Source organism: Oryctolagus cuniculus, chromosome 13 (genome assembly GCF_964237555.1).
Source record: "Oryctolagus cuniculus chromosome 13, mOryCun1.1, whole genome shotgun sequence".
Lineage (NCBI taxonomy): Eukaryota > Metazoa > Chordata > Mammalia > Lagomorpha > Leporidae > Oryctolagus > Oryctolagus cuniculus.
The window spans coordinates 50,769,854-50,794,792 of NC_091444.1; the positions used below are offsets into that span (position 1 = coordinate 50,769,854).

At 44.9% G+C, this 24,939-nt stretch overlaps 2 protein-coding genes across 4 annotated transcripts in view; one reads left to right on the plus strand and one right to left on the minus strand.

The window, feature by feature from the left end:
• Positions 1 to 10,412, plus strand: part of TRIM67 (tripartite motif containing 67) — a 59,458-nt gene extending 49,046 nt beyond the window's left edge. For both annotated transcript variants that reach the window (XM_008268263.4, XM_002717376.5), the window contains exon 11: positions 1 to 10,412. In XM_008268263.4, coding sequence (XP_008266485.1) covers positions 1 to 66 — 66 coding nt within the window. In that variant the 3' untranslated portion in view covers positions 67 to 10,412.
• FSAF1 (40S small subunit processome assembly factor 1) overlaps positions 9,950 to 24,939 on the minus strand; it is a 19,942-nt gene continuing 4,952 nt past the window's right edge. Inside the window, exons 3-7 of one of the 2 annotated variants that reach the window (XM_002717335.4) lie at positions 13,401 to 13,457; positions 12,266 to 12,361; positions 12,038 to 12,124; positions 11,419 to 11,471; positions 9,950 to 10,453 (exon numbers count right to left, since the gene is read on the minus strand). In XM_002717335.4, coding sequence (XP_002717381.2) covers positions 10,315 to 10,453; positions 11,419 to 11,471; positions 12,038 to 12,124; positions 12,266 to 12,361; positions 13,401 to 13,457 — 432 coding nt within the window. In that variant the 3' untranslated portion in view covers positions 9,950 to 10,314. The remainder of the gene's footprint in view (positions 10,454 to 11,418; positions 11,472 to 12,037; positions 12,125 to 12,265; positions 12,362 to 13,400; positions 13,458 to 24,939) is intronic. The other variant, XM_070055525.1, reaches the window with a different exon arrangement.

Consider the following 24,939-nt stretch of genomic DNA (forward strand, 5'->3'; position numbering starts at 1 on the left):
GTCACCCTGCACACAGGATTGGAAGTGCCAACAAACCTGGGGCGGCCAAAGCTGTCAGGCAATTAGCCTCCCAGCTCCAGTTCTCCAGCCAGGCTTGTGAGCCCTGCTATCCTCACTAAGCTCAAATCACCCACGAGGGCAGGACGAGTGAGTCCTGGATGCAACCCAGTAGTCACTGAACGTCATAGAAACACATTTTCTTTGGGGCACAGGGAATAGGTTGGCAGGCTGTGCCTGTGGCTGCCACTATCAAGTCCTAACCGTGGGTGTGTGTTTCACCTTCATTCCACCTGGATGTTACAAATACTCATAAAGAAGCACCTTTCTCAAGAAAGTGGGGAATCACTTGGGTTTTAGGTTCATGTTTCCTGCCATCCAAGTTTCTGAAGCTTGTCTTTCTTTGGAGGCAGAAAGGAAGCTAGACTTTGAGATGGGCATCCTGAGAGCAGGAGTCAGGGAGCTGTGTGCAACCCCGCCCCTGAGTGCTAGACCCTTGCAGATATGCCCTTCCTCCTGGAGAGTCCCGCAGTTGCAGGTTCTGCTCTTTGCTAAGAAGAGGTATCTTTTAGTTTTTCTGTCCTGGTGTCTTTAGTAAGATGTGCCTGCCACTTATAGATTTGATTTGGAATTGTTAGAATGGGACATTAATCACTCATGCTTGATTGTTGTTTCTCTCATTGAACTATTGAGAACTTTTTAAAAATGGCTTTCTTAGGGGCTTTTATTAATCAATCAACTGTTCACTGTCTCCCCTCCCTCTTCTCTCTCTCTCTCTCTCTCTCTCTCTCTCACACACACACACACACACACACACACACACACACATATGGGGATGTGTGAAAGTCTGCTAAAATTCATTCATTCAGTTCTTAGTTCCTACACATAAATGAAAGCACTGGTATTCTAATGTTTATGTAATGAGTTTTCCCCTGGTGGCGGTTCTTTTCAGGAGCGGACGCCCCACGAAGTTAACTGAAAATGTGTATGAGTTGCTCTTTTGAGCTGTGCCACAGACCCCTAAGCATGGAAGGTGGGAGGCACCGGGAAAGACTGTGATGGCTTATCTACTCTTTGTTCTGAGATCCACCCTACTGCCATCAAGAACGTACCACAAATGCAAGAGGGGGCCCACGTGGCAGGCAGGGGTGGCTCTGCCATGATGGAGTAGAGTGGGTGTGACCTCTGAAAAAGGCAAGAAACAAATGGGTACTGTCACATCCCTTGCCTCCCAGCTTCCCGCCACGGGCCTGGCTGTGCTGAGTCCTGCGTGCCAGGGTGGGGCTCCGGGGTTGAGACCTCCCCTCCTTCATGGGAACATCAACCCCCTCCCTTGAAATCCGCTTTGAGTCATCCCACCTCTTAGAGACCTTGCTCCAGGGGTCTGCATGGTCTGTTCCCTCCTCTCTTCTCCCCTGTCACCTGTCATCTCCGCTTCCACCTCCAGTAACCTCTCTCTCTCCTTTTTAGAAGAATCTATTTTATCAAGTCTTTTACTTTTGAGGTTGAGGAGTAACTTCCCTGTTGCTGGGTTGGATTTTTATAAAACTCGCCTTCACTGGCGCCAACTGTGCTTCCTCGTTCTGCCTTCGCACCTGCTTTCTGGGTAACCACCACCAGGGCTGCAGACTGTCCCCCTTGGTCAGCACGTTCAACAATCCTACCTCAAAGCTCAGATCCCGCAAGGCTGCCTGGACCACTGTCTCTGCAGATGTAGCCTGCCAGGGCAGCTGTCTGGAGTCACTAGGAGCTGCTCGGTGCTGAGTTCAAGCCTCCACTGCAGGGCCCTGGAGCCACCTGCTTCTTTGAAGTTTAGATCTTGCCTCTTCCTCTTTGTCCCACAAAGCAGGTTCTGGCTCTCCTCCTCCTGTTTGAGATCCAGAATCCACAAGACTTGGGCTGCCGCATCCTTGCTCATACAACAGACTCTCTGCTTCCAGTTTCCTGCAGCTGCGTCCCAAGCCATACCTCCCTGGGGGTGTTGGCTTGGAGTAGAAGGACCATCACTAAAGACTGAGGGACACGGAGGAGTTCCACTTTCCTGAGGCCAAGGAAACCATGGCAACATGGCCAGCAGGTCTAGTTGCCATCAGCTTTGTGAAATATCTTGCTCTCTTTTGAAAAAAAGAGGCCAATGGAAGAACTGTGTAGAGAAGGTGGGCTCCGCAGGGCCACCTGGCAGGAGCAGCTTCAACAGAGGACCCACAAGGGAAAGGTTGTGGAGACCCCAGAATCATCACAGCTGGGTCACCAGTTGGTCCCAGCTCGGCAGGGCAATTACCTACGGACTCAACAGCCACAGGAGAGCCAGCACCTGGGGCAGGAGAGATGTGGAAAACGCAGAAGGGAAACGCCTGCGATTCCAGGTGTCCTCCTTAAGGAGAGAAGTCCTCAAGTTCACAGAGGAGAAGTCAGGCTTCCTGCCACCGCGGCTGCTGCCACTCGCTGGCTGTCTACAACTCTACGGCACCCCCAGCCTCTGCAGCAGTGAGGGTGGGGGCTCCCGTTTCTCACTTGTCCAGGAGCCCAGAGCAGTAGGCTGATTCCAGGGACAGCGCCAAGCTGTCCTTCACGGTCACTTTTCTGTCTGCAGCACGAAACACCTTTCAGGGCCAAGAATGGACTGAAGAGAGAGGGCAGATCTGCACCGCATGCTTGTGTTTTTGAGGGATCAGAAAAACAAAGGGGATTTCTCCACTCCACACAGCCGGGAAGACCCTAGGATTCAGAGCAGCAGCGATGGGTCATGTCTGCCACTGAATTCCCTTATCACTTCACAGTGTGGCAACATTGTTGTACCTAAAAGTGATATCAACGGATACTTTTCTTGGGCTAGCTGAGGAATAACTTGGGATAAATCTCCCAAGCAGGTTCAGTGAGAAAGGAACTCAAAGTAGTTTAAAGAGTTGAGTTCCACTGCATTGTAAATAATGCCTCTGTAATGTATTTCTGCAGTTTGTTCTTTGATAGTGAGCAAGTTTGGTCAAAGTGTATGCCTTTCCTTTCAAAAAGAATCTCTTTTCAAAACACCTAACCAGCACTTCTCTACATAGCGCCCCAGCTCCTAAGTCAAAGCGGGAGAAGACATGACCCATTGGTCTTGTTTTTTTCTCTCCCTCCGTCCTCTATGGGAAAATAATAACTCTAATTAAAGGGAATTCCAGTAATACTGACCTGCAAGGTAACTGACCTAAACACTAGAAAACCGTATCTAGTTCTAGGCTCCTTCTTTTATGGTGTAGTTGTAACAGCACCCTTAGGTGCCCCATGACCCACCAGCATTGGGGAGGGTCTTGCTTTCCAGAGTGAGCCTAGGCAACACCGTGGGGCACCCTGAGAGATGAGGAGGCCATCCTCCTAAGCTCTTTCTTTGCTCTTGCTGCCCCGCCTTCTGCCCCATCAGAGCACTCTCAGGAAATGAGCAGAATGCGGGATCTTTGTGTCCTTCTTCCAGGGATATTTGCATTGAAGCCTTAATTCTAACTGCAAGTGAAAGGCTTGGTCCCCTGTGAAGGCACAGTGCAGTCCCAATGAGCAGATGGCTCACCCACCGATGAAGCACGAGGCGCTGCCAGTCCCATGGTTACCTGCTGGCTGCGTGGTAGTCAAGTGGATCCAATCCTTTGAGAGCTTCAACATGTGAATGCCAACATAGGCTATTACATGGGGATGCTGCCAGGGGTTTTCAACCTGTGCTGGCATTTGGGAGGTATGGCCTGTGTACTGAAGGACACTGAACAACATCCCTGGTCTCTACCTGCTAGTTAGCTGTGACAACCAAAAGAACCTATAGACATTGCCAAATGTCCCCAGGGGGCTGGTCCCAATTGAGGACCAATAGGTTGAGCTAGTGCTTTGTCATGCGCCAGTATACAGAATGACTGTGACTGTGGAGCCCCCACGTCCATGTCACTGGAAAGCCTGCATACAAAGTTGCTGGCCTTCATCTTAATACCCATAGTTCTTTAGTCAGACAGGTAGGGAAATCGGGTGAGCCACAGTCTGCTGGTCTCACACCCCTTGCAGAAAATGCCTTCCCCATTCCTAGAAAGCAAAACTCACTGTCTTCGTTTTCCTTGGCCAAATTTCACTGGAAGCCACAGGGACTTCTTAATAGATTTGTGGCCTTCAACAACACTTAATTGGATATTATTAGAGGATATTCAAGGTCCACCCTGAGCATGGGAAATCAAAGGGCTTTTCTTTTACCAATAAGCCTGTGGGTATTTTCATTGCTGGCCTTCTTTAGCACTCTCCTCCTTGAAGATAAAAAAAATCCTCACATGAAAATGGATTGTAAGAGGCAAAAGGGAAGTGTGAGGCAGGATGTACTGATGAGACATGGGTTCAGCCCTCAGATACTCATATCTTATAACCTGGCTTCAATATCCATTTATAACATGGGTGGGGGCAATTTCTTCATCTTTCTGTGCCTCAGGATCCCCACCTGAAAATGAGACTGGTCATACTAACCTACCTCCTCTGATGTACTGTGAGGATTTGAGAATAACACTTTTTAAAGAAAAGTACAGCCTTTCATCTCTTGAGTCTAGGCTGATGGTTCACAGTCAATGAATCAAACCCGGGTGATTTTCCAGATTGTTCTCTGGCCACAGTGTCTTCCATTCAAGTCTCCATGTGACCGGAGCAAGTATCTGTTATACAACTGCCTGGCCTTGCAGGATTTAAACAAACATTTAAGACAGGTTTCTTGTGACTCCAGAAAAGAACACTCCAAATATCCCCATCGCTGGTGAGGCCTGTTTCAGTGGCACTCTGAGTGCTGAGAGCGGGATCCTTGTCAGTAGTCTCCTTGCTAACCTAAAGGCATCTGTGAACAGCAGCCACATTATACTAAGGCAGACAACCTGCTTCCTGCCCTCTTTATTATCTAGGTTGTGGAATCTAAGGGGTCTCCGAACCCATAGCTTGTCTCCTTTGTTTCCAAAATGAATGTGATGAGGTACAATGGGTGGTTGGCCTACAAGGCAAAGGGGGCTGGCTGATTGTGTTGTGTTCAGATAACTGGTAACTGCTGGGACTTGACTGGCACAAGCCATGAAGTGGCTGAATGGAGAGGCCTGGCTTTTCTGATGACATTGACTTCACTCACAAGCAGTTGGAGTTAAGACTTTTGGGACAGTTGAGAGGCATCGCTTTTCTCTCAAGGGGTGCAGCTCATTGAGTGTGCAGCTGCCTAACCTTGTCCTGGGGAAGGCCCAGGGGTGCCTGGCACTGTATACCACAACAGGCCCTTGAATGAGCCTCCAAGGAGAGGCCAAAACAGGCTTCAGTTTGGCAAGGGAGCCTTTGCTGCTGAGGAAGCAGGACCGCGTCGGGTGCTTGCTCCATGACTCCCATGCAGGAAGGCCTTCCCAACTTCTCCCACCCCCGGAGACTGGACAGCCCAACCCCAGGTTTTCTCAGCACTGAGAGGAAGTGGGGAGCGGGCAAAACAGAAAACGTTAAATGCATGATGTAGAATTGCTCCCTTTGCACTACGCTGTTGTATTAAGCATGAGAGGTGTTTGTTTCACGTTGGCAAAGGAATTTAACAAGAAACAAAAAGCTTTGTGTCCTTATTTTGGCTGTTGACAGAATTTCCACTCTCCTTCTTCATTACCCCTGCCCCCATCCCCTGCCCATTCCCTCAGTGCATCCCCTTTCTGTCACTGGTTGTAGGTATTTGATGGCTGCTGTCGGTCCTTTTGCTGTTCGTGATCCACTGAAGACAAGGAGGGGTGGGGAGTGGTAAGGAAAGTAACTTTTTTCTAATTTTTGTATTGGTATCCACAAGCGTTTGTATTTTTTGAATTGCAAACACTGTGTTTTCTGGTCTTTGGGGGTTGGTTGAACTTTCTGTATTACCTTTTGGAAAACTTGAGTTTTACCACAGTCCTAAGCAGATTTGAAATAAATTCTTTTGACACTGCCAACAACTGAAAGACAAATTGTGGTCTGTAGTTACTGCTCAGTGGCAAGATCTGCCTTTCTCCAAACTGGCTCTGACTGCCCAGTGGGCGGGGCAGAGGCCACAGTAGGGGAAGGCATCGCTGGGTGGCAGGTCAGTGTGGTCCTGCTTGGCAAGCCCAGGAAATCTGGAGGTGATTACACGTGACTAAATTGTCAGGCAACACCTCAGACACTGGGAAGTTATGGGAATAAACATTAACATTAGGTTAAGATAAATTCATGATGAAAAATTGATGATGGGTTCTAAGTAGAGACAGATATTTGGGGGAAACATCCTAACCCACCTTAGGAGCATCAAAGAGCCTAATCAGGGCCGGCGCCGCGGCTCACTAGGCTAATCCTCCGCCTTGCGGCGCCGGCACACCGGGTTCTAGTCCCGGTCGGGGCACTGGATTCTGACCCAGTTGCCCCTCTTCCAGGCCAGCTCTCTGCTGTGGCCAGGGAGTGCAGTGGAGGATGGCCCAGGTGCTTGGGCCCTGCACCCCATGGGAGACCAGGAAAAGCACCTGGCTCCTGGCTCCTGCCATCGGATCTGCGCGGTGCGCTGGCCGCAGCGCGCCGGCCATGGCGGCCATTGGAGGGTGAACCAATGGCAAGGGAAGACCTTTCTGTCTCTCTTTCACTGTCCACTCTGCCTGTCAAAAAAAAAAAAAAAAGAGCCTAATCAGCCCCTTTAGCCACAGACTGAGACCAGACGTTCTATCCTGAAGATTCCGTTCCTTGTTGCCACTCTCCAATCATCAAGAGCAGCTGTTTCACATGTCCTTTGTCTTAAAACCAGCTATCTGCTGGATACTGATTGGGCTCGGCTGGATTAAGGGTGACTACAAGTTGGGGGTCAGGGGAAGCAGACTCTTAAAATGAGGAGTTTCTTGGTGGGGCTGGGTTGTGGTGCTCCATGGATCAATACCCATAAAAGCCAAGAGAAGGAAGCAGGACTGGACAGAGGGAGACACTGACTGAGCTGTGATAAAAACCCAATGAAGGTCTCCGCCAACTTGACTCTGGAGTTCTGCATGGGGATGAGGGGGCTGGGCTTTTATATCTTCACATCCATCATTCATTTTGGATCACCCCAGGAAGCAGTTGAGGCAATCCCTGCAGAGGGCTGACAGCTTATTCTAAAAGGGCTCTATCCTTCATCCCTGAAAGGCAATCTAGTAGGACATCGCAAGGTCCATCATAATCCACTGCCTGTGCCATGCAGGTCTGTGCTGTATAGTGTCGGGAGAGCTATTCTGGAATTCTAGTGAGGCATGTTTGGACAGGAAAGTTGGTGGGTCCCTATCCCTGTAGTTGACCTTGGAGCTACAAATAATGATACTATCTGCCTCCTTTTCATTCTAGATCCTCCTCATCCTCAGGAGTGCCTCTGCTAATTTTTGGTGGCTTACCTGCTGGCATGATCCAGATCCTCATGGGGGGGGGGGGGGCGGGGCTGGGGAGAGGCAGGAATCCAAGCCTCTGTCACCAGGCTCTTCTCAGACCAGGGGTGCTGCCTTTTTCCAGTTCCTACCAAAATTGGGCAAAGGAAGTATTCAGGGACACCCCAGTGAATGACTAGGGTACAAACAGAGCCATACCCACCCCTGCAAGGTGCAAGGCTCTTCTTGCCCACAGGACAATGCTAACTAGTTGTTCAGTGAGATAACTGCTGTGCCCTCTGATCCCTCATTGGGAGAGTGGGACCTCCAAGTTAACAGGGCCACAAGTCGTGGGGATAGGAATCCCAGGAAGTAATGGTAGAATAGATTCCTGGGCAGTAACAGCAGACAGGCTATGCATTCTTTATTCCTGGGACACAGCACTTTATACATGTGTTGCCTGGAGGGTGCTGCCTCCTCCTCACAAATCATGCACACCTTTGACAGATCTTTCCCTCCTTCTATCTGTTAGGACAGCAGTTCAGGATGGTGGACTCCAGAACCGTCTTGCATCTCTTTTGTGTCACATGAGTCCCTTGGTTGTAAGCAATACTGTCTTATGAGACTCCGTTCCAAGGGATAATCACTCTGTGCGCTTTTGGGATAACGGAGCTGGCTGAGATCCTGCAGACAGGAAAGACCCATGACTAGGATAAGGATCTACTTCCATGAAAATGGATCTCTCTTCCTTCCAGGGTGGAAAGAACTCATAGCAAATGTGTCACTTTGTGGTTGCTTGGTCTCCCCAGGTGATGGTCCCCTACTGGGGACTCAGTGTTGGCCTCGGTTATCGGCAGATTCAATGTTTCAGCAGCAGCAGCCGTTGGATGGGCTTGAGTAGGAATAATAGAGCAGCCACCCACTTGGACTTGAGTCCATCCATGATAAAGCACAAGATAAAAGATACTTCCTCCTCTGCCAGCTGGTCCCAGAGTGAGTTCAATGAGGGAGACCACACTGTGGTATGTCTGGATTTTAGCCACACTGCCTGCTTGTGCATGAACCCCAACGGGCAACGGATTGCCACTGGCCCTACCCAACTTCATCAGGTGGCAGGACTGACAGAACTGAGCTCATGATGGGACTTCTGGCCTCATATCATTTGGTATACCAGTGCCCAGCTGCAAAGCTGACTTTTACTGCAGATCCACTATGATCTTTTGGCTCAATATTTGGGCTCCACTCATGGCCTTGCTAGGGGCTTGATGATGCCATTCTCCTGTTGGGGCCCCTCCCTGCCCATCACACAGATTCCCTAAAGTGACTTCAAACACCCTAACAATCTGACATTTCTTTCACCCTGGACTACGTATTTTTTCTTTTCCAAACTTGCTTTGTTCTCTCCCCTCTCATCATACACTGCTCCCTTTGACTGACACATTGTCCCACTACTGGATCAGGATGTCCCTTGCCCTGGTGTGCTGGTGCCCATGACATCACAGCTACATGATGGGTCTGCCCCCACCATCCAGCACCCAGCCCAATGCCTGAGTGTGCGGCACAGATACACAATGGGGAAACCCATGAGTCGGGTTACATTTTCAACACCAAGCTCAGTCACCCTCTCTCAGGACACCTGTTCAGATCCTCATGGTTAAACCTAATCTGCTTCAGGGTAGTTCATGTCTCTTTTGTATATATCCACACACGGCAGCCATGAGCTCCTAGAGGGCCGGGACACTGTGCTTTTGTCATCTCTGTATCTCTCTGCATCTAGCTTTACCTCTGACTTGGTATTGGTGGTATATTGGGTATAAATATATTCATGAAATATTCAAGAAATGCCTGAGTATTCATAAGAGTGCTTGATCCTGGGCTTGTAAGACAAGACAGACTTGGAATATACAATGAAGAGAGAAGGGAAGAAGTTCTCTAGGTGAGAAAAATCAATTGAATGACAGTATAGTTGCAGTACTGGGAGCAGTTCAGGCGACCAGCTGGTAGGAGTGTGGGCAGTGCTAGGAGAGTGGAATCAGTAGTATTACGAGGTAACCTGAGAGGGAGACAACATTCATTTGAAAAGAGATACTAAGATATGAGTTAAAATCAGCTGTTGTCATATATATCATAAAAAGTTATTTTTTAATTTATATAACCTTTTATAAAGTAGATTTCTATACATAGTAGGCTGAAAACTAAAACTGCTTTTCCTTGGGGGCCAGCTCTGTGGTATAGTAGGCTAAGCCTCTGCCTGCAGTGCTGGCATCACATATGGGCACCGGTTTGTGTCCTGGCTGCTCTTCTTCTGATCCAGCTCTCTGCTATGATCTAAGAAAGCAGCAGAGGATGGCCCAAGTTCTTGGGCCCTTGTACCCACGTGGGAGACCTAGAAGAAGCTCCTGGCTTCAGATCAGTTCAGCTCTGGCCATTGTGGCCATTTGGGGAGTGACCCAGTGGATGGAAGACCCTTCTCTCTGTCTCTCCCTCTCTCTGTAACTCTACCTCTCAAATAAATACATAAAAATCTTAAAAAAAAAAAAACAAACAAACCTGTTTTTTCACAAAACTGATATTTTACCACATTCTTAGTTTCTTCATGACAAAATAACAAATCATTAAAAATGTTATAAGGCAATTTAATGTTAATTACTAATGTTTTCAAAACAGTAAAATTATGAAAAATCTTATTACATTCACGTGTATCAAACTTCATTGAACAAGAAACGAAAAGTGAAACTTGCTGGAGAATATTCAAATGTTTTTTCAGTGGGTTTACGTCACACTCCTGCTGCACGTGGTCCAATTGTTCAGTGCCTTAAAACAGACACTTCAGCAACTAGAAGTCTTAGTTCTATTTGACTTTTCCCCCTAGGAGAAAGCACTCGCTGAAACATGAATTAAAAGTAGTCTAGAAGTCTTCCAAGGGTCCAGGCCAGCACAGTGGCTAGTTGCCATTCCTCTTTTTATCTAATAAAATACTTCATTTTGCTACTCTTGAAGAATTTATTTTCTTGATATCACTTGGGCTCAGAATCAATGTTCCATTTTTGAATTTTCCAACTTGTCCAGCCCGTCCACTTGACAAAATACTGGGAGCCGACTTCTTCTTTTTGGATTTCCTGTATGTAAAGCAAGAGAGAGGCACTGTGCACAGGCAAGCTTCTAGTGAGCACTGCAGCACCAACTGGGCTACTGCAGTCTGGGATACAAACTCCAGATTCCCTCCCTGGAGCCCCACTCCACGTGGCACCACTGGCCTGCCTGCAGTCTCCAAAACACGTGCCTTCCTGCCTCAGGAACTCTGTGTGGAACATTCTGCTTCCAGACTGTTCCAGGCTGTCATCTCCTCGTTCAGTTGTCAACCTCCTTCAAGTAACCTCCCAGCTCACTTCCAGCGATTTTCTCACAACTCCTTTTCAACCCTTCCACTGTACTTGTCAGTGCCTGACAGCACCTTACTTTCCGTCTGTATGTTTTGGGTGTTTCCCTCACTATGGTACAAGCTCCTCAAAGGAAGGGATACCCTCGGTGTGATAACGGCTGTATACACAACGTAGGGCAGCTGTGTGCCCGCACACAGTGGGTACTCAACAGACACCTGTGCCAAACAAATGACCACTTCATGGCGTGTACAAGCACAAGCAGTCAAAGAATAAAGGTTAAGACAAAAAGAGTCAATTTTGAAAGAGTAATCCAAATAGAGTAGAACACACACTTGAATGAAGTTAAGAAACAAAATCAGTGTCCATTATGCACAGTTCCAGTGTTCTACATTACCCAGTATATCAAAGAAGAGGTGATACAGACCCCGACTGCACTGTCTTGTCAGCAGACCCTTAAATGTCTGGTCTTTGAAAATGGGAGACAGGAGAAGCTTCCTATTTTCAGTTCTGAGGCAGATTCTTGTCCTTGGGCAATTAACTTAATACTATCTTCCCCTTATAGGGACTGATTGTGATAAGAGACAGTTACACACTCCAACAGACTAGAAATATCACATATATTCAAGGTGTTATTTTCAGAACTAACTAATCAATAGGCTTATCCAGATCATTCAATGCTAGTACCTGATGGCCTCACTCACCTTTCTTCTTGCCCCTTCCTCTTCTTTTTCTTGAAAATATCTGTGTCCTGGACCTGATTTAAAAATTTAAGATAATATATGTGTCAGTAGTAGATAACAGAAATTCCAGAAAAGGCAAGAGATTTGTGACCAAAAGCCACTGGGATACTACTTGTTCTTAATATGTTTTTTTCAGGTGGGACCATAAAACATAGCAGTCTCAAAAGTTTTACCCTAAAGTCCTTTGAAGAATGTGAAATTCAATCTTACACTGAAGTTAAACCTTCCATTTTAGGAGAAAGAAAAGGCATGTAACATCTATTCTGCTTGTGGTTCTTCATAATGAGGGCTTTGTGGTGTATACAACAGAAAATGCAAAGAAAAAAAAAGATTACATATAGGAAGAAGATCAAAGTCACCTGCTATTTGAATAGGCATTTGTTATTTCAAAAGCAAACCTTTCATGTTAATAGGCCAGATGATTTGGTTGGTATTACAAAATGTAGCTGACTGAAAGAAGCGAGGAATTTGATCATTTAGGTCTGGTGTCTTGACTGCTCTCTGAGCACCATTACTAGTGGCAAACTGTGTCCCTTTCTCTTCTAGTTTAACAGAGTAAAGAACAGACTGTCACACATACCATTTTCTTTTCTTTTTCCTTTGCTGCCTGTTTTTCTTTGATTTGTTCCTGCAAAACCTTGTAATTCACATAACTATTTTTGGGAGGCTGAAATCAAAGAACAAGGACATATGTCACCATTTATAATTCTGCAGAAACTTCCCAGTATCCCCTGCCCTGACATGCATGCCCCTGGCCTTCCCCTTTCTGCATCCTTCCTGATGGTAGAAGTTAACAGCAGCCCCTCACTTTAGCACCCAGCATAATGGCACGTTCCTGTTCCAGGACTCTTTCTGTTCCTTTTCCATAGCCCGTGATCCCAAAACGGTGTACTTCCAAACGAGCCTGCAGACACAAAACAGAATCAGACCCAAGCACATTCTAACCTCCGCACAGAAAAAACACATTCCTGACATGCTGTTCTGTTCCAACAGCATGTGGTAATAATCGCATTCTGCTGTGTGTGGCTGAAGGAGCTCTGCGGAAGCACCTGCACCATGTTACCACTATCTCACAACATCTTTCTGCCATCTTTGATTTGGACAATTCACGCAAAGAATTATCTCCACCAAATTATGACAGAGCAGATACAGTGCAGAGCTCTAAAATACTTTAGAATGCTTTCTAAAACAAGACATTACCCATAAAGGCAATAATTCCAACTGAAAAACACCTTTCTAAACATACCTACATAGACTTATAGCAGTTTCAAATACAGATCCATGATTTTAGAAGGAAGAGAAAAAGTCCTAATACTCAATCTTGGATTTCCTCGTCCTTTTTCTTATTCACTAAAAAAAGATTTATTTATTTGAAAGACAGAGTTACAGAGAGAGGTAGAAACAGAGAGAGGTCTTCCACCCGCTGGTTCACTCCCTAAATGAATGGCCAGAGCTGGGCCGACCCGAAGCCAGCAGCCAGGAGTTTCTTCCAGGTCTCCCAAGTGGGTGCAGGGACCCAAGCACTTGGGCCATCTTCCACTATTTCCCAGACCATAGAAGGGAGCTGGATAGGAAGTGGAGCAGCCAGGTCTCGAACAGGCACCCATGTAGGATGCCGGAACTGCAGGCAGTGGCTTTACCTGCCACACCACAGCGTCAGTCCCTTATTCATTTTTAAAACCTGTTACTACCAAATAATACACACATCTCTACTTTTCTTGACATTTTATCATTGCCTTTGTAGTCATACAAACATTACATACTAAAAAGTATATAATATTCATCAAGTGGATGTAGTGACTTGATTAAACATTTTCCTAACCATCTGACATGTAAAATATTAGTTTTTATTATAAAAAGCCGTTAATTTATTATATATTTTAACACATATAATAAATATAATAAAATTAATTTCAATAATTTAATAACCTCAAAGTACTTACCTTTTCTAGATTAAATTCTTGCACATCCACACCTTTCTCAAGGACACTAGTTTTGGCCTGCAAAGAAAAAAAAATTCTTATTAAAATCATCTGTTACTGTAACATTGTAGTATCTATCACCAACAGAATAATCATGTTTTTAAAAGCCTTGAGCTTGGCCGGCGCTGCGGCTCAATAGGCTAATCCTCCACCTAGCGGCGCCGGCACACCAGGTTCTAGTCCCGGTCGGGGTGCCGGATTCTGTCCCGGTTGCCCCTCTTCCAGGCCAGCTCTCTGCTGTGGCCAGGGAGTGCAGTGGAGGATGGCCCAAGTGCTTGGGCCCTGCACCCCATGGGAGACCAGGAGAAGCACCTGGCTCCTGCCTTCAGATCAGTGCGGTGCGCCGGCCGCAGCGCACCAGCCGTGGCAGCCATTGGAGGGCAAACCAACGGCAAAAGGAAGACCTTTCTCTCTGTCTCTCCCACTATCCACTCTGCCTGTCCAAAAAAAAAAAAAAAAAAAAAAAAAAGCCTTGAGCTTAACAGACTCATACTCATTAGACTGGCTACCAATAAAAAATCAGAAAATTTTTTAACATAAGAAAGTAAGTAAAAAATGTTGAGAAATTAGAACCCCTGTGCTCTACTGATCTGTGCTCTACTGATGGGAATGTTAAATGGTGCAGCTGCTATGGAGAACAGTATGACAAAAAGGTGAAACAGGTTATCCAGATGATCCAGCAACTCCATCTCTGGGTATACACTCAAATATGTACACACCTATATTCTTTTTTTTTTTTTTTTCATTTGACAGATAGTTAGACAGTGAGAGAGAGAGAGACAGAGAGAAAAGTCTTCCTTCTGTTGGTTCACCCCCCAAAATGGCCGCTAAGCCGATCTGAAGCCAGGAGCCAGGTGCTTCTTCCTGGTCTCCCATGCGGGTGCAGGGGCCCAAGGACTTGGGTCATCCTCCACTGCACTCCCGGGCCACAGCAGAGAGCTGGACTGGAAGAGGAGCAACCAGGACTAGAACCAGCGCCCATATGGGATGCCGGCGCCACAGGCGGAGGATTAACCAAGTGATCCACGGTGCCAGCCCCACACCTATATTCACAACAGTGTTGTTCACAATTAAAATGCAGAAGCAACTCAAATGTCAATTGACAAATGGATTTTTTTAAAACGTGGTATATTCATACAATGATTATTATTCTGGCTCACTAAAAAAAAAGAAAAAGGGAACTCTGACACATGCTACCACCTGGGAATCTTGAGGCATTATGCTAAGTGGAAAAAAAGCCAGTCACAAAAGGGCAAATACCATATGATTCCACTCAAACGAGGTATCTACAGTAGTCAAATTCACACAGAACACAATGGAGGCTGTCAGGCACTGGGGGTGGGAGAATGAGGAGCTATTGTGCAACGTTCATAGAGTGGCAGTTGAAAAGATGAAAAAGTTCTAGAGCAGGGACCAGTGTTGTGGCACAGTGGGGTAAGCCACTATCTGCAATGCCGCCATCCCATATGAGCAACCAGTTTTAAGTCCTGGATGCTCCACTACCTATCCAGCTCCCTGTTAACACATCTGGGCAGGCAGTGAAAGAGGGCCCAATTGCTTGGGGGCCCCTGTCACACACACAGGGAGACCCAGATGGAGTTCCAGGCTTCTGGCTTCAGCCTGGCCCAGCCATGGCTGCTGCAGCCATTAAGGGAATGGATCGGCTGAATGGATGATCTCTCTCCTTCTGTGTCTCCCTCCACTGCCTCTGTCATTCTGCCTTTCAAATAAATAAATCTTTAAAAGACAAAGTTCTGGGGCTGGTGCTGTGGCGTAAAGCCACCACCTGCAGTGCCGGCATCTCATAAGGGTGCCAGTACGAGTTCTGGCTGCTCTACTTGTGATCCAGCTCTCTGCTATTGCCTGGGAAAGCAGTAGAAGATGGCCCAAGTGCTTGCGCCCCTGCACCCACACGAAGAAGCTCCTGGCTTCAGACTGGTGCAGCTCCAGCCATTGCAGTCATCTGAGGAGTGACCCAGTGGATTGGAAGACCTCTCTCAGCTTCTGCCTCTCTGTAACTCTGCCTTTCAAATAACTAAAATAAATCTTTAAAAAAAAAAAAAAAAGTTCTAGAGACAGATGGCAGTGATGGCTGCACAACATTGATGATGTATATAAATGAACTGCAAACTTTAAAAGGGCGAAGATGGCAATTTTATGCTGTGTATTTAACCACAATAATAATAATAAAAAAAAGCTATGGAGGGGCCAGTGCTGTGGCATAGTAGTAGGTTAAGCCTCCACCTGTGCCACTGGCATCCCATAACGGTGCCAGTTCGAGTCCCGGCTGCTCCATTTTCAATCCAGCTCCCTACTAATGTGCCTAGGAAAGCAGTGGAAGACGGCTCAAGTGTTTGGGCTTCTGCATCCATGTGAGAGACCTGGATGAAGCTCCGAGCTCCTGGCTTTTGACTGACCCAGCCCAGGCCATTGTGGACATGTGGGGAATGAACCAGCAGATGGAAGATTTCTCTCCTCTCTCTCTCTCTCTCTCTCTCTGTCTCTCAGTCTTCTGCTGTAACACTTTCAAATAAATAAATTTTAAAAAATAATTAAGAATTGGCCAGAAGCATGAGATTGTTTTTTAAACATTTATTTTACTTATTTGAAAGGCAGAGTTAGAGAGAGGGGGGGAGAGACAGAAATCTTCCATTTGCTGGTTTATTCCCCAAATGGCCACAATGGCCAAGGCTGGATCCTGCCAAAGCCAGGAGCCTCCTCTGGGTCTCCTTCATGGGTGCAGGGGCCCCAGGACTTGGACCATCTTTCTCAGGCACCTTAGCAGGGAGCTGGATCAGAAGTGGAACAGCTGGGACTTGAACCGGAGCCCATATGGGATATTGGACACTGCAGGTTAACCTGCTACACCACACCAGTCCCAAAGCATGAGATTTAAAGGAATCTGTTTTGTCAATGACATTCTACACTTAGACAACAGTAGCAGTCACTACTCAACTCCAGCTCCAAAATCTGTGCAAACAAGAAGGGGGATGTACCAGTGTGCAGCCTCTAGAAAAGGTGCTGGCTCCCTTGGAGGAAAATGGTAAATGGAGGTGGCCAACCCTGAGCTGCCAGCGGCTGTTTTCCAGGGAAGGTGTCCTGCTGTCCCTGTTCCACAGAGCACAGTCTGTGCTTGGAGGGCTCCACAAGACCCTGGGCCTAGGCCGCAAAGAGGTGCTGAGCACAATGCAGTTCATGTCTCTTGCTTTATCTTTCTCCAAACATGAGTTCTATTTTAGTTTATCCTCATTTTTCCCTATCTGCATTTAAGTGTATTGGTCAGTCACTGAATGTTTTCAGATGTCAGCTTCTGCCTCTATGAAATGACTATTCAGATGAGGGACCTCATATTTATTTCACAGAGGAGTTAATGTAATGAAACAGGTTGAAGTATGGTAAGTAGGCAGCAAGGGCCCAACAAGCAGGAAGACTTAACAAAAGCACTGCTAGTAACTCTCTGCTGACTATATAGTCAGCAGCATCCTGGCACTGGCACAGCACTACACATTAGAGAAGAACTGTCAAGGTCTGGATTTACGGCCTTGCCCTATGCTATTAGTCACAACAGACACATTTCCACCTTACTTTACTGAGCTTCCTGGCTTTCACTATGCTCACAATCTGCTTTGATCACACAGTCCCCACTTGGCTGACAGAATCAAATGCCTTCCACAGGGCCATGGGGATGCCACTGGGGCACTTCCATTTTATTTACCTGGAAAGAGAATTACTTCCTATTCCACGGCTGGAAAATGTTGGTTTACTTTTCCAGTGGAAAATATACCTACTTAGTATGATAAATAGGAATATATACTTTCAAAAAAAGGATTAAATCTTGATGATCTCAGGGTCATATCTAAACCCTCAAATACAAATTTTATTTACACCAACAAAAAACAACCTTAAATACTGCTCAGATCTCCAAAATTCCATGAAATATTTACTTCTTTTTCTAAATAGCTAAATAATTCCTCACTTTTCTTCCCTCCAACCCACCCAACTGAAGCAATGATTAACTAAACTCTCTGAGTTGAACATTTCTTTCAGGTGTTGTGATGCAGCAGGTTAAGCCTCCACTTGCCACGCCAACATGCCATATCAGAATGCCAGTTTGAGTGAGTCCTGGCTGCTCTACTTGTGATCCAGTTTCCTTTTAATGTGTCTGGGAAAGCAGAAGATGGTTCAAGAGCTTGGGCCCCTGCCACCCATGTGGAACATCAGGATGGAGTTCCAGGCTTCTGGCTTCAGCTTGCCCTAGCCCTGGCTGAGGCAGCAGCCATTAAGAGGTGAACCAGTGTATGAAATATACTTCTCTCTCTCTCTGCCTATCAAATAGATAAATCTTAATTAAAAAAAAAAAAAGAGAGAGAACTGAAACACTATAGAAGCCTTCTTGGCCAATTGTGTGATAGCCACTTTGAGGCAAAACCCATGGGCCCTGGTGAGAAATTCTCTGGAAGAGAGGCAGCGTCCAGGCTCTGACTGTCCCTGCTGTCCCCAACAGCAGTCCCACAGGAAAGCAGACTCCCTGTACGTCAGGCCAGTCATTCTGGCTGTGGGAACACCAGGGATCAGGGGCTGGCTAGACCAAGTGTAGGGCTGTGTGCTTGGGTGGCAGTTCTGCCCAGACACAGATACCCTGGTGTCCCTATGCCACCACTAACATTCACCAGAAACATCTTAGTCTTAGAACTGTTGATGTTTCTGAGAAAGGGTTTGAGGTCTGGATCCGTGCATGTAACAAATGCAAACTTTGCTAATTATTTCATGTATGCCAAGTCTCTATTAGCTTGACCTCATCACCATCTAACTTTTGTTTTGATTCATAGCTTTAAAATTACTTTCCTACATCATTCGTAGAACATTCTCTGATTTAGAAATGATTCCTCTCATATTCACTGTGGCGGGAGGCATAATTTCCTACAGGCAATGTTGGGTCCTCCTCTACATCCAGGCTTACAGAACTGTGCTTCCCTGACTACACACATGAGGCGTGCCAATGTGGTTTTCTTTGGCCAAAGAAACCCAAGCAGGGAGTATGTATGCCCCCTTCCATGTGGAACCCTTGAGAGACATTCATCACCCCTTCTCTTCACTAAAGCAAGTGATAACCCTCTGGGAGGTGGTACCCCATCTTTCTGAGTCCTTAGATGAGCATCATGTGGGACAGAAGATCTGCCCTTGCTAATCCTGATGAACATTCAACTTGAGAAAAAATTAACTTTTACATTTTAAGACTCTGAGATGTAGGAATTGTCACCGAGCTACAGCCTAACCTTATACAAGGGACACAGAAAAGTTTGCAGATTATGAGAACTTGTATGCTATACAATGAAGAAAGAGGAAAGCTTTAAAACAGTTTGACAGAAACATGGCAGGTAAGGGATGAAGACAACAAGCCACCAGATTCAGTGAATCTGCCCACAGTGGGCTGATTATGAATATTTTCTCTAGCATGGCTTAGATTTGTTTTATTTTACTGTTACAGAAAATGAGGGCAGTTTCAGGAATATTAAGCAGTTTGTTCTTACTTCACTGAAGGTAAACTACTTCAACTACATTACTTTCGTCTTCACACATATCTGACAATAGATCTACTCAGATCAGGGAGAGTGCTATAAAAAGAAGGGCACAGAGGACTGTGTTGTAGAGCACCGAGGAATGAGCTACATATTTATTGTAGGGTCAGGATCCAGTTTCAAAATCAGGATGTCTTTACAATTTAGAAAAGCAATACTAGGAATAAACTGAGTATTACATACCACAACCCATAAATAAACATTACTTCTGCACACCAAATGGGAAGAACAAAAAAATGACTTTAAAGAAGGCTCAACAAGTTTTTCTGCCAAATAAATTTGTACCAATTGTGAAAGAAAAATAACAACTCAGCTGTGGTTTTCAGAGCGTTGGGTGTTTGGGATTGTGAATATAGGACTGTGGGGTTAAATGTTTAGCTGAAGGCAAGTAAATTAACCTCTCTAGGCATCAAGTTCCTCAGAAGTGAAGACAAGGTCTCAGGAATTGTGAGGAATTGTGAGACAATGAAGGGACTAGTGAATATAGATAATCACTCTCAGTACACAGTGAACTCCAAGTGAAACCAGCCATTTGCTTGCACACTTCGAAGCACCCTACAGGTACACATCCAAGGTCAGAAGAGGCAAGAATCCCTTCTGCTCCAGTTTATGTTCTGTTATTTCTACTAGGTGTTTCTTATCCCCTTTTTATCTAGGTCATGAAGGAAGCTAAGGCTCCTGAGGCAGAGTCAGTGAGTAACAAATGCTCAGGGTAGAGAAATGGCAGTGATAAAGGCTAAGCAATATTTGTTTTGTTTCTTTTAGGCTACAAATGACATTTGAATTGCTTAAGACCATGAGAATTTTCTTCTTTACAGGCAGCCTTGCGCCTATTAAACAGTGAATTCACACTCTCATTCCTCAGATCACTAGGCCACCCCATCTCAAATCTTGATCATTGGAACAAGCCCCTAATTCAGTTCCCTCATGCATCTTGCTCAACTATAATCCAATCACCATCCAGGGGCCAGAGTTCTTTAAAAATATAAAGCAGATCATCTCATGCGTTTGCTTAAAATTCCTTGGCAGTTTTCCATATACTTAAAACTGAAGTCCAAAGGCCCCACTCCTGACTCTGAGAGTCCTGGACAGGGCAAGACTTCTGCTTGGCTCTCTTACATCAGGCTTGCACATTCTCCTGTGTCCTACTTCAGCTGGTCTTCTTCCAGCTCCTTGACCTGTGAGGCCTTGTCACAGCCCAGGGCATTTGCAAGGCTGTTTTCTCTCTGCCTAAATTGCTCTTCTCCACCATTTTACTAATACCATTTAATACAGCATTAGCCTGAATATTATCTCCTCAGAGAGAGACCCTGACCACTCTATCTAGAGTCAATTCTACCTGCTATTCTCAGGACCCTGTTTGTTTTCTTCAGAGTGTTTACTCTTTTTAAATTTATTACTAATTTATCTAGGGTTTCGCCTGACTCTACCAGCAATCAGTAGTATACTCCAGGAGGGCAAAGGATTGTATTTTGTTCACTACTGCATCTCCAGTGTCTGGAAACAGTATGGGCCCAATTATTTGTGGAATGAATGAATGAATGAATGAGTAACCTCTTACTATTTTCCATCAAACTATTTCTATTATCACTGGGATGATAAAAATGACACAAGATCAGGAAGTTCATTTGTAGGTTAGACAATTGGAACAGGTAAAATGTTACATAAATGATGGCCAAGTTCCCAGATCAGCCCATGAAAATCTGTTGCAATGATGTTTCATCATAGAATTTATAACACAAGTTTAGGTTCTGGGAAAAGAAGGTCATTTCCTGGGTTCAGAGAGGGCCAGCTGGATTGTTGTCCAATTCACCACCACCTCTTCCTTTCTCAAGTAGTCTCTAGAGATGGCCAGCTGATTTCATGATTAATCAATGGACGCTATCATTACTTTATTATATATTTTTGCCAATTCCATGTCAGTTTGAATTACCCTAAAATGGCTTATAAACTCTTAGAGAAAAAGGCACAACCACAATTTTCCATGTTACACAACTCTTAGCACAGCATTATGTATGTTAATTTGCCCAAAATTACTGACTACCCTTTTATGGCAAACCTTATATCTAGACTATGCTAAAATAACCAATGTCTGGGCCGACACTATGGCATAGTAGGTAAAGCTACTGCCTGCAACACCTGTATCCCATATGGGTGCCTGTCTGTGCCCTGGCTGCTTCACTTCTGATCAAGCTTCCTTCCAACGGCTTGTGAAAAGCAGCAGCAGATGACCCAAAGCTTGGGCCCCTGTTACACATGTAGGAAACACAGATCAAACTCCTGGTTCTTGGCTTTGGCCTGGGTCAGCTCTAGCCACGCAGCCACTTGGGGAGAGAATCAGTAGTTGGAAGACCTCTCCTCTGTCTCTCACTCTTTCTCTCTCTTTAATTCTGACTTTAAAATCAATGAATAAGTAAACGTCTAAAATAAAATAACCAATGTCATATTAATTTGCATTTATTTACATGCTGTATTGTTAACATTCTAGTTGGGGTATACATGTTTTTAGTATGTCCACATTCTATATCTCCTTATCCAGATATCCTCAAGTTTTCATAGGATAATTTTTTTTTAAAAGAGGAAACTGGAAGCACCAAGGACAACTGACAACACTCATTAATTAAGTTCAGGAAGTTAAAAATGTGGAATGAGTCGAGGTTCCTGAGAAAAGTTAACTGCAGTGACAAACATGGAGGACAATTAACAAGCCTGCCACAGATGTCCTATTAATAACAGACAGTGAGGTGCAGACTCATTCAATGCCAATTTTTTTGTTCTTTCCATTAAAAAGAAAACTTTTCATTTCAAAAAAAAGGAAACCATATATAAGAGGAAACCAAAATCCAAGAGATTTGAGGAAACAAGAGAGGATGCCTAAATGCTGTATGTTAGTACAGTTCTCTAAATGCCAAATTATATTGCACAGGAGTGCATTCCAATCTTTTCTGCAACATGTACACACAAAAAATACCAGTATTAGTATTTGTAAGGTACTCCAATGTAAGAACAACGGTCAGCTTGGGGGCTCTGACTACCCCAAAGGCCAAGGGAAATTCACATTTTGGTTCACCTGTAACAGTTCTCAGTGTCCCAGTGTCTAAAACACAAAAGTTGGGAGAATGACCCAGAATCCTAAAATAAAGGTAGATATTACTACAGAATACCTTAGTAATCTTTGAGTAAGAGATGCTGGTGAGCTTGACATGAAGCAGTACATGAATTCAAAGAAAGATTACATATACGGTTTGTAAAATCATAAAGATGTGGTAAACACTGGGAATTAACATGCCTCTACACACTTTCAGAAAACAATGCTGTCAGACTATCTTCATAGTAGATGGAACTGTAGCTTCCAAAAAGATATGGCCATGTCTTAATCCCCAGAAACTGTGAATGTCAGCTTATCTGACAAAAGGGTCTTCACAGTTTAGTTAAGAATCTCAAGATGAGATCATCCCAGATTTAGGGTGGACCTAAATCCAGTGCAGATGTCCTTCTAAGAAACAGGAGGGGGCCAGCATTGTGGCATAGTGGGTAAAGCTGTTGCCTGCAACACCAGCATCCCGTATTGGCACTGGTTCATATCCTGGCTGCTCCATTTCTGATCCAACTCCCTGTTAATGGCCTGAGAAGACAGCAGAGGATGGCCCAAGCACTTGGGCCCCTACCACCCATGTGGGAGACCAGGATGAAGCTCCTGGCTCAGCCCTGGCTGGTGCAGCCATTTGAGAAATAAACTAGTGGATGGAAGATCTTACTCTCTGTCTCTCCCTTTTTCTGTAACTCTGACTTTCAAATAAATAAATCTTTAAAAAAAAAAAAGAAAAGAAAGAAAAAGCAGGAAATATGAGACTCTGACACTGGAGGGATGACAGCCATGTAAGGACTGAGGTAGACACTAGAGTTATATAGCCACAAGGAAGAGAAAAGGAAAGATTCTGCCATAGAGCCCTCAGAGGGAGCAGGGCATAGCCTTGTCAACAACTAAATTTTGAATTTTGGGCCTACATAACTATCACTGAAAAAATTTCTGTTGTTTCAGGTCACCAAGTTTTTGATAATTTGTTATGGCAGCATTAGACACTAATATAATCCTCATTTCCTTTTTTTTTTTTTTTTTTTTAAGATTTACTTTAAAGATAGAGACAGGGAGAGAGAGAGAGGTTTTCCATCTGCTGGTTCACTCCCTAAATGGCTGCAGTGGCTGGAGCTAGACTGATCCAAAGCCAGGAGCCAGGAGCTTCTTCCAGGTCTCCCATGTGGGTGCAGGAGCCCAAGCACTTGGGCCATCCTCTGCTGCTTTCCCAGATGCATTAACAGGGAGCTGAATCTGAAGTGGAGTGGCCGGAACTCGAACCTGCACTCACATGGGATGCCAGCACTTCAGGACGGGGCTTTAATCTACTACACCACAATGCCAGCCCCCTCATTCCCCCCCCCCCTTTTTTTTATAGACAAAGATTTATGGGACACAGGGAATACAACAGAAATGGGATGTCTGGATTTCAGAGATGAATTTGACAAAATCATTATGATAAACTTGTAGGGGGAAAATAGCTTAGCTAAAGGCATTATAATACCTGACTTCAGACCATACTACAAAGCAATGGTAACCAAAATAGCATGGTACTGGCATAAAAACAGACATATAGACCAATGGAATAGAACAGAAAATCTAGAAAAAAAATCCATGTATGTGATACTTAATTTTAGTGTAAACTTGGCTGCATTAAAGAATACCTAGAAACCTGAAAAAACATTATTTCAGTTGTGTTAATGAGGGTGTTTCCAGAAGAGGTTAACTTAAGAGTCAGAGTGGCTGAAGTGGAAAATCCACCTCAATGTGAGTGGGCACAATCAATTAGTTAAGGGACCTGGAGAGAATAAATCTAGAAGATGTATTGGTCTCTCTCTGAGAGCTGGAATATGGTGATATCCTTGCCTTGGACATCAAATTCCCAGCTTGCTGGTTTTTGGATTCAAAGATTTATACCAGTGGCCTCCTTGCCAGTACTCAGCTTCCACTCTCCAACTAAGAGTTGCACCATCAGCTTCCTTGGTTCTGAGGCCTTTGGACTCCAAAATGAGTCACGCTATTGGCATCTCAAGGTCTCTAGATTGAAGATGACCTCTCATGGGACTTCTCAGCTGCCATATACATGTGAGCAAGTTCCCCCTTTCTCATATTTATATACATTTATCCTATTGATTCTGTCTCTCCATAGAACCATGACTGATATAATATATTTAAAGTCAACTGGTATTTGATAAAAGCAGCAATAACACGCATTGGATTAAGGAAATGCTCTTCAATATATGATGTTGGAGGGGCAGATGCTTGGCCAGTGGTCAAGGCCTTGGTTAAGATGCCCACAGCTCATATGAGCATGCTCAGATTCAAAATCTGGTTCTGCTCCTTACTCTAGTTTCCTGCAAATGCAGACTCTGGGAAGCAGCACTCACGGCTCAAATTAACTGGATTCCTACCACCCACATGGAAATCTAGACTGTGTTCCTGTGCTCCTGGCTCCTGGCCTCGGCCTGGCCCAGCCCTGGTCATTGCAGGCATTGCAGGCATTGCAACACACACAGGAGCTGTCTCTTTCTGTCTCTTCGCCACTCAAATAAAATAAAATAAATAAATAAAATAAAAGGTGTTGGGAAAATTTGATACCCACATGCAAAAGAAACCATACCTTCATCTCTCATTGTATACAAAAATCAACTCAAGATGGATCACAGATTTAAACAGAAGACCTGAAATTATTAGCTTAAAGTGTTTCTCTTTTAAAACATTGGTCTAGGTAAAGTTTTTGGATATTATTCCAAAATCACAACATAAGCTAGAATTGATGAAGTTACATCAAACTAAAAACTGCACAGCAAAAGAAGCAAACAACAGAGTAGAAAAATAACATATA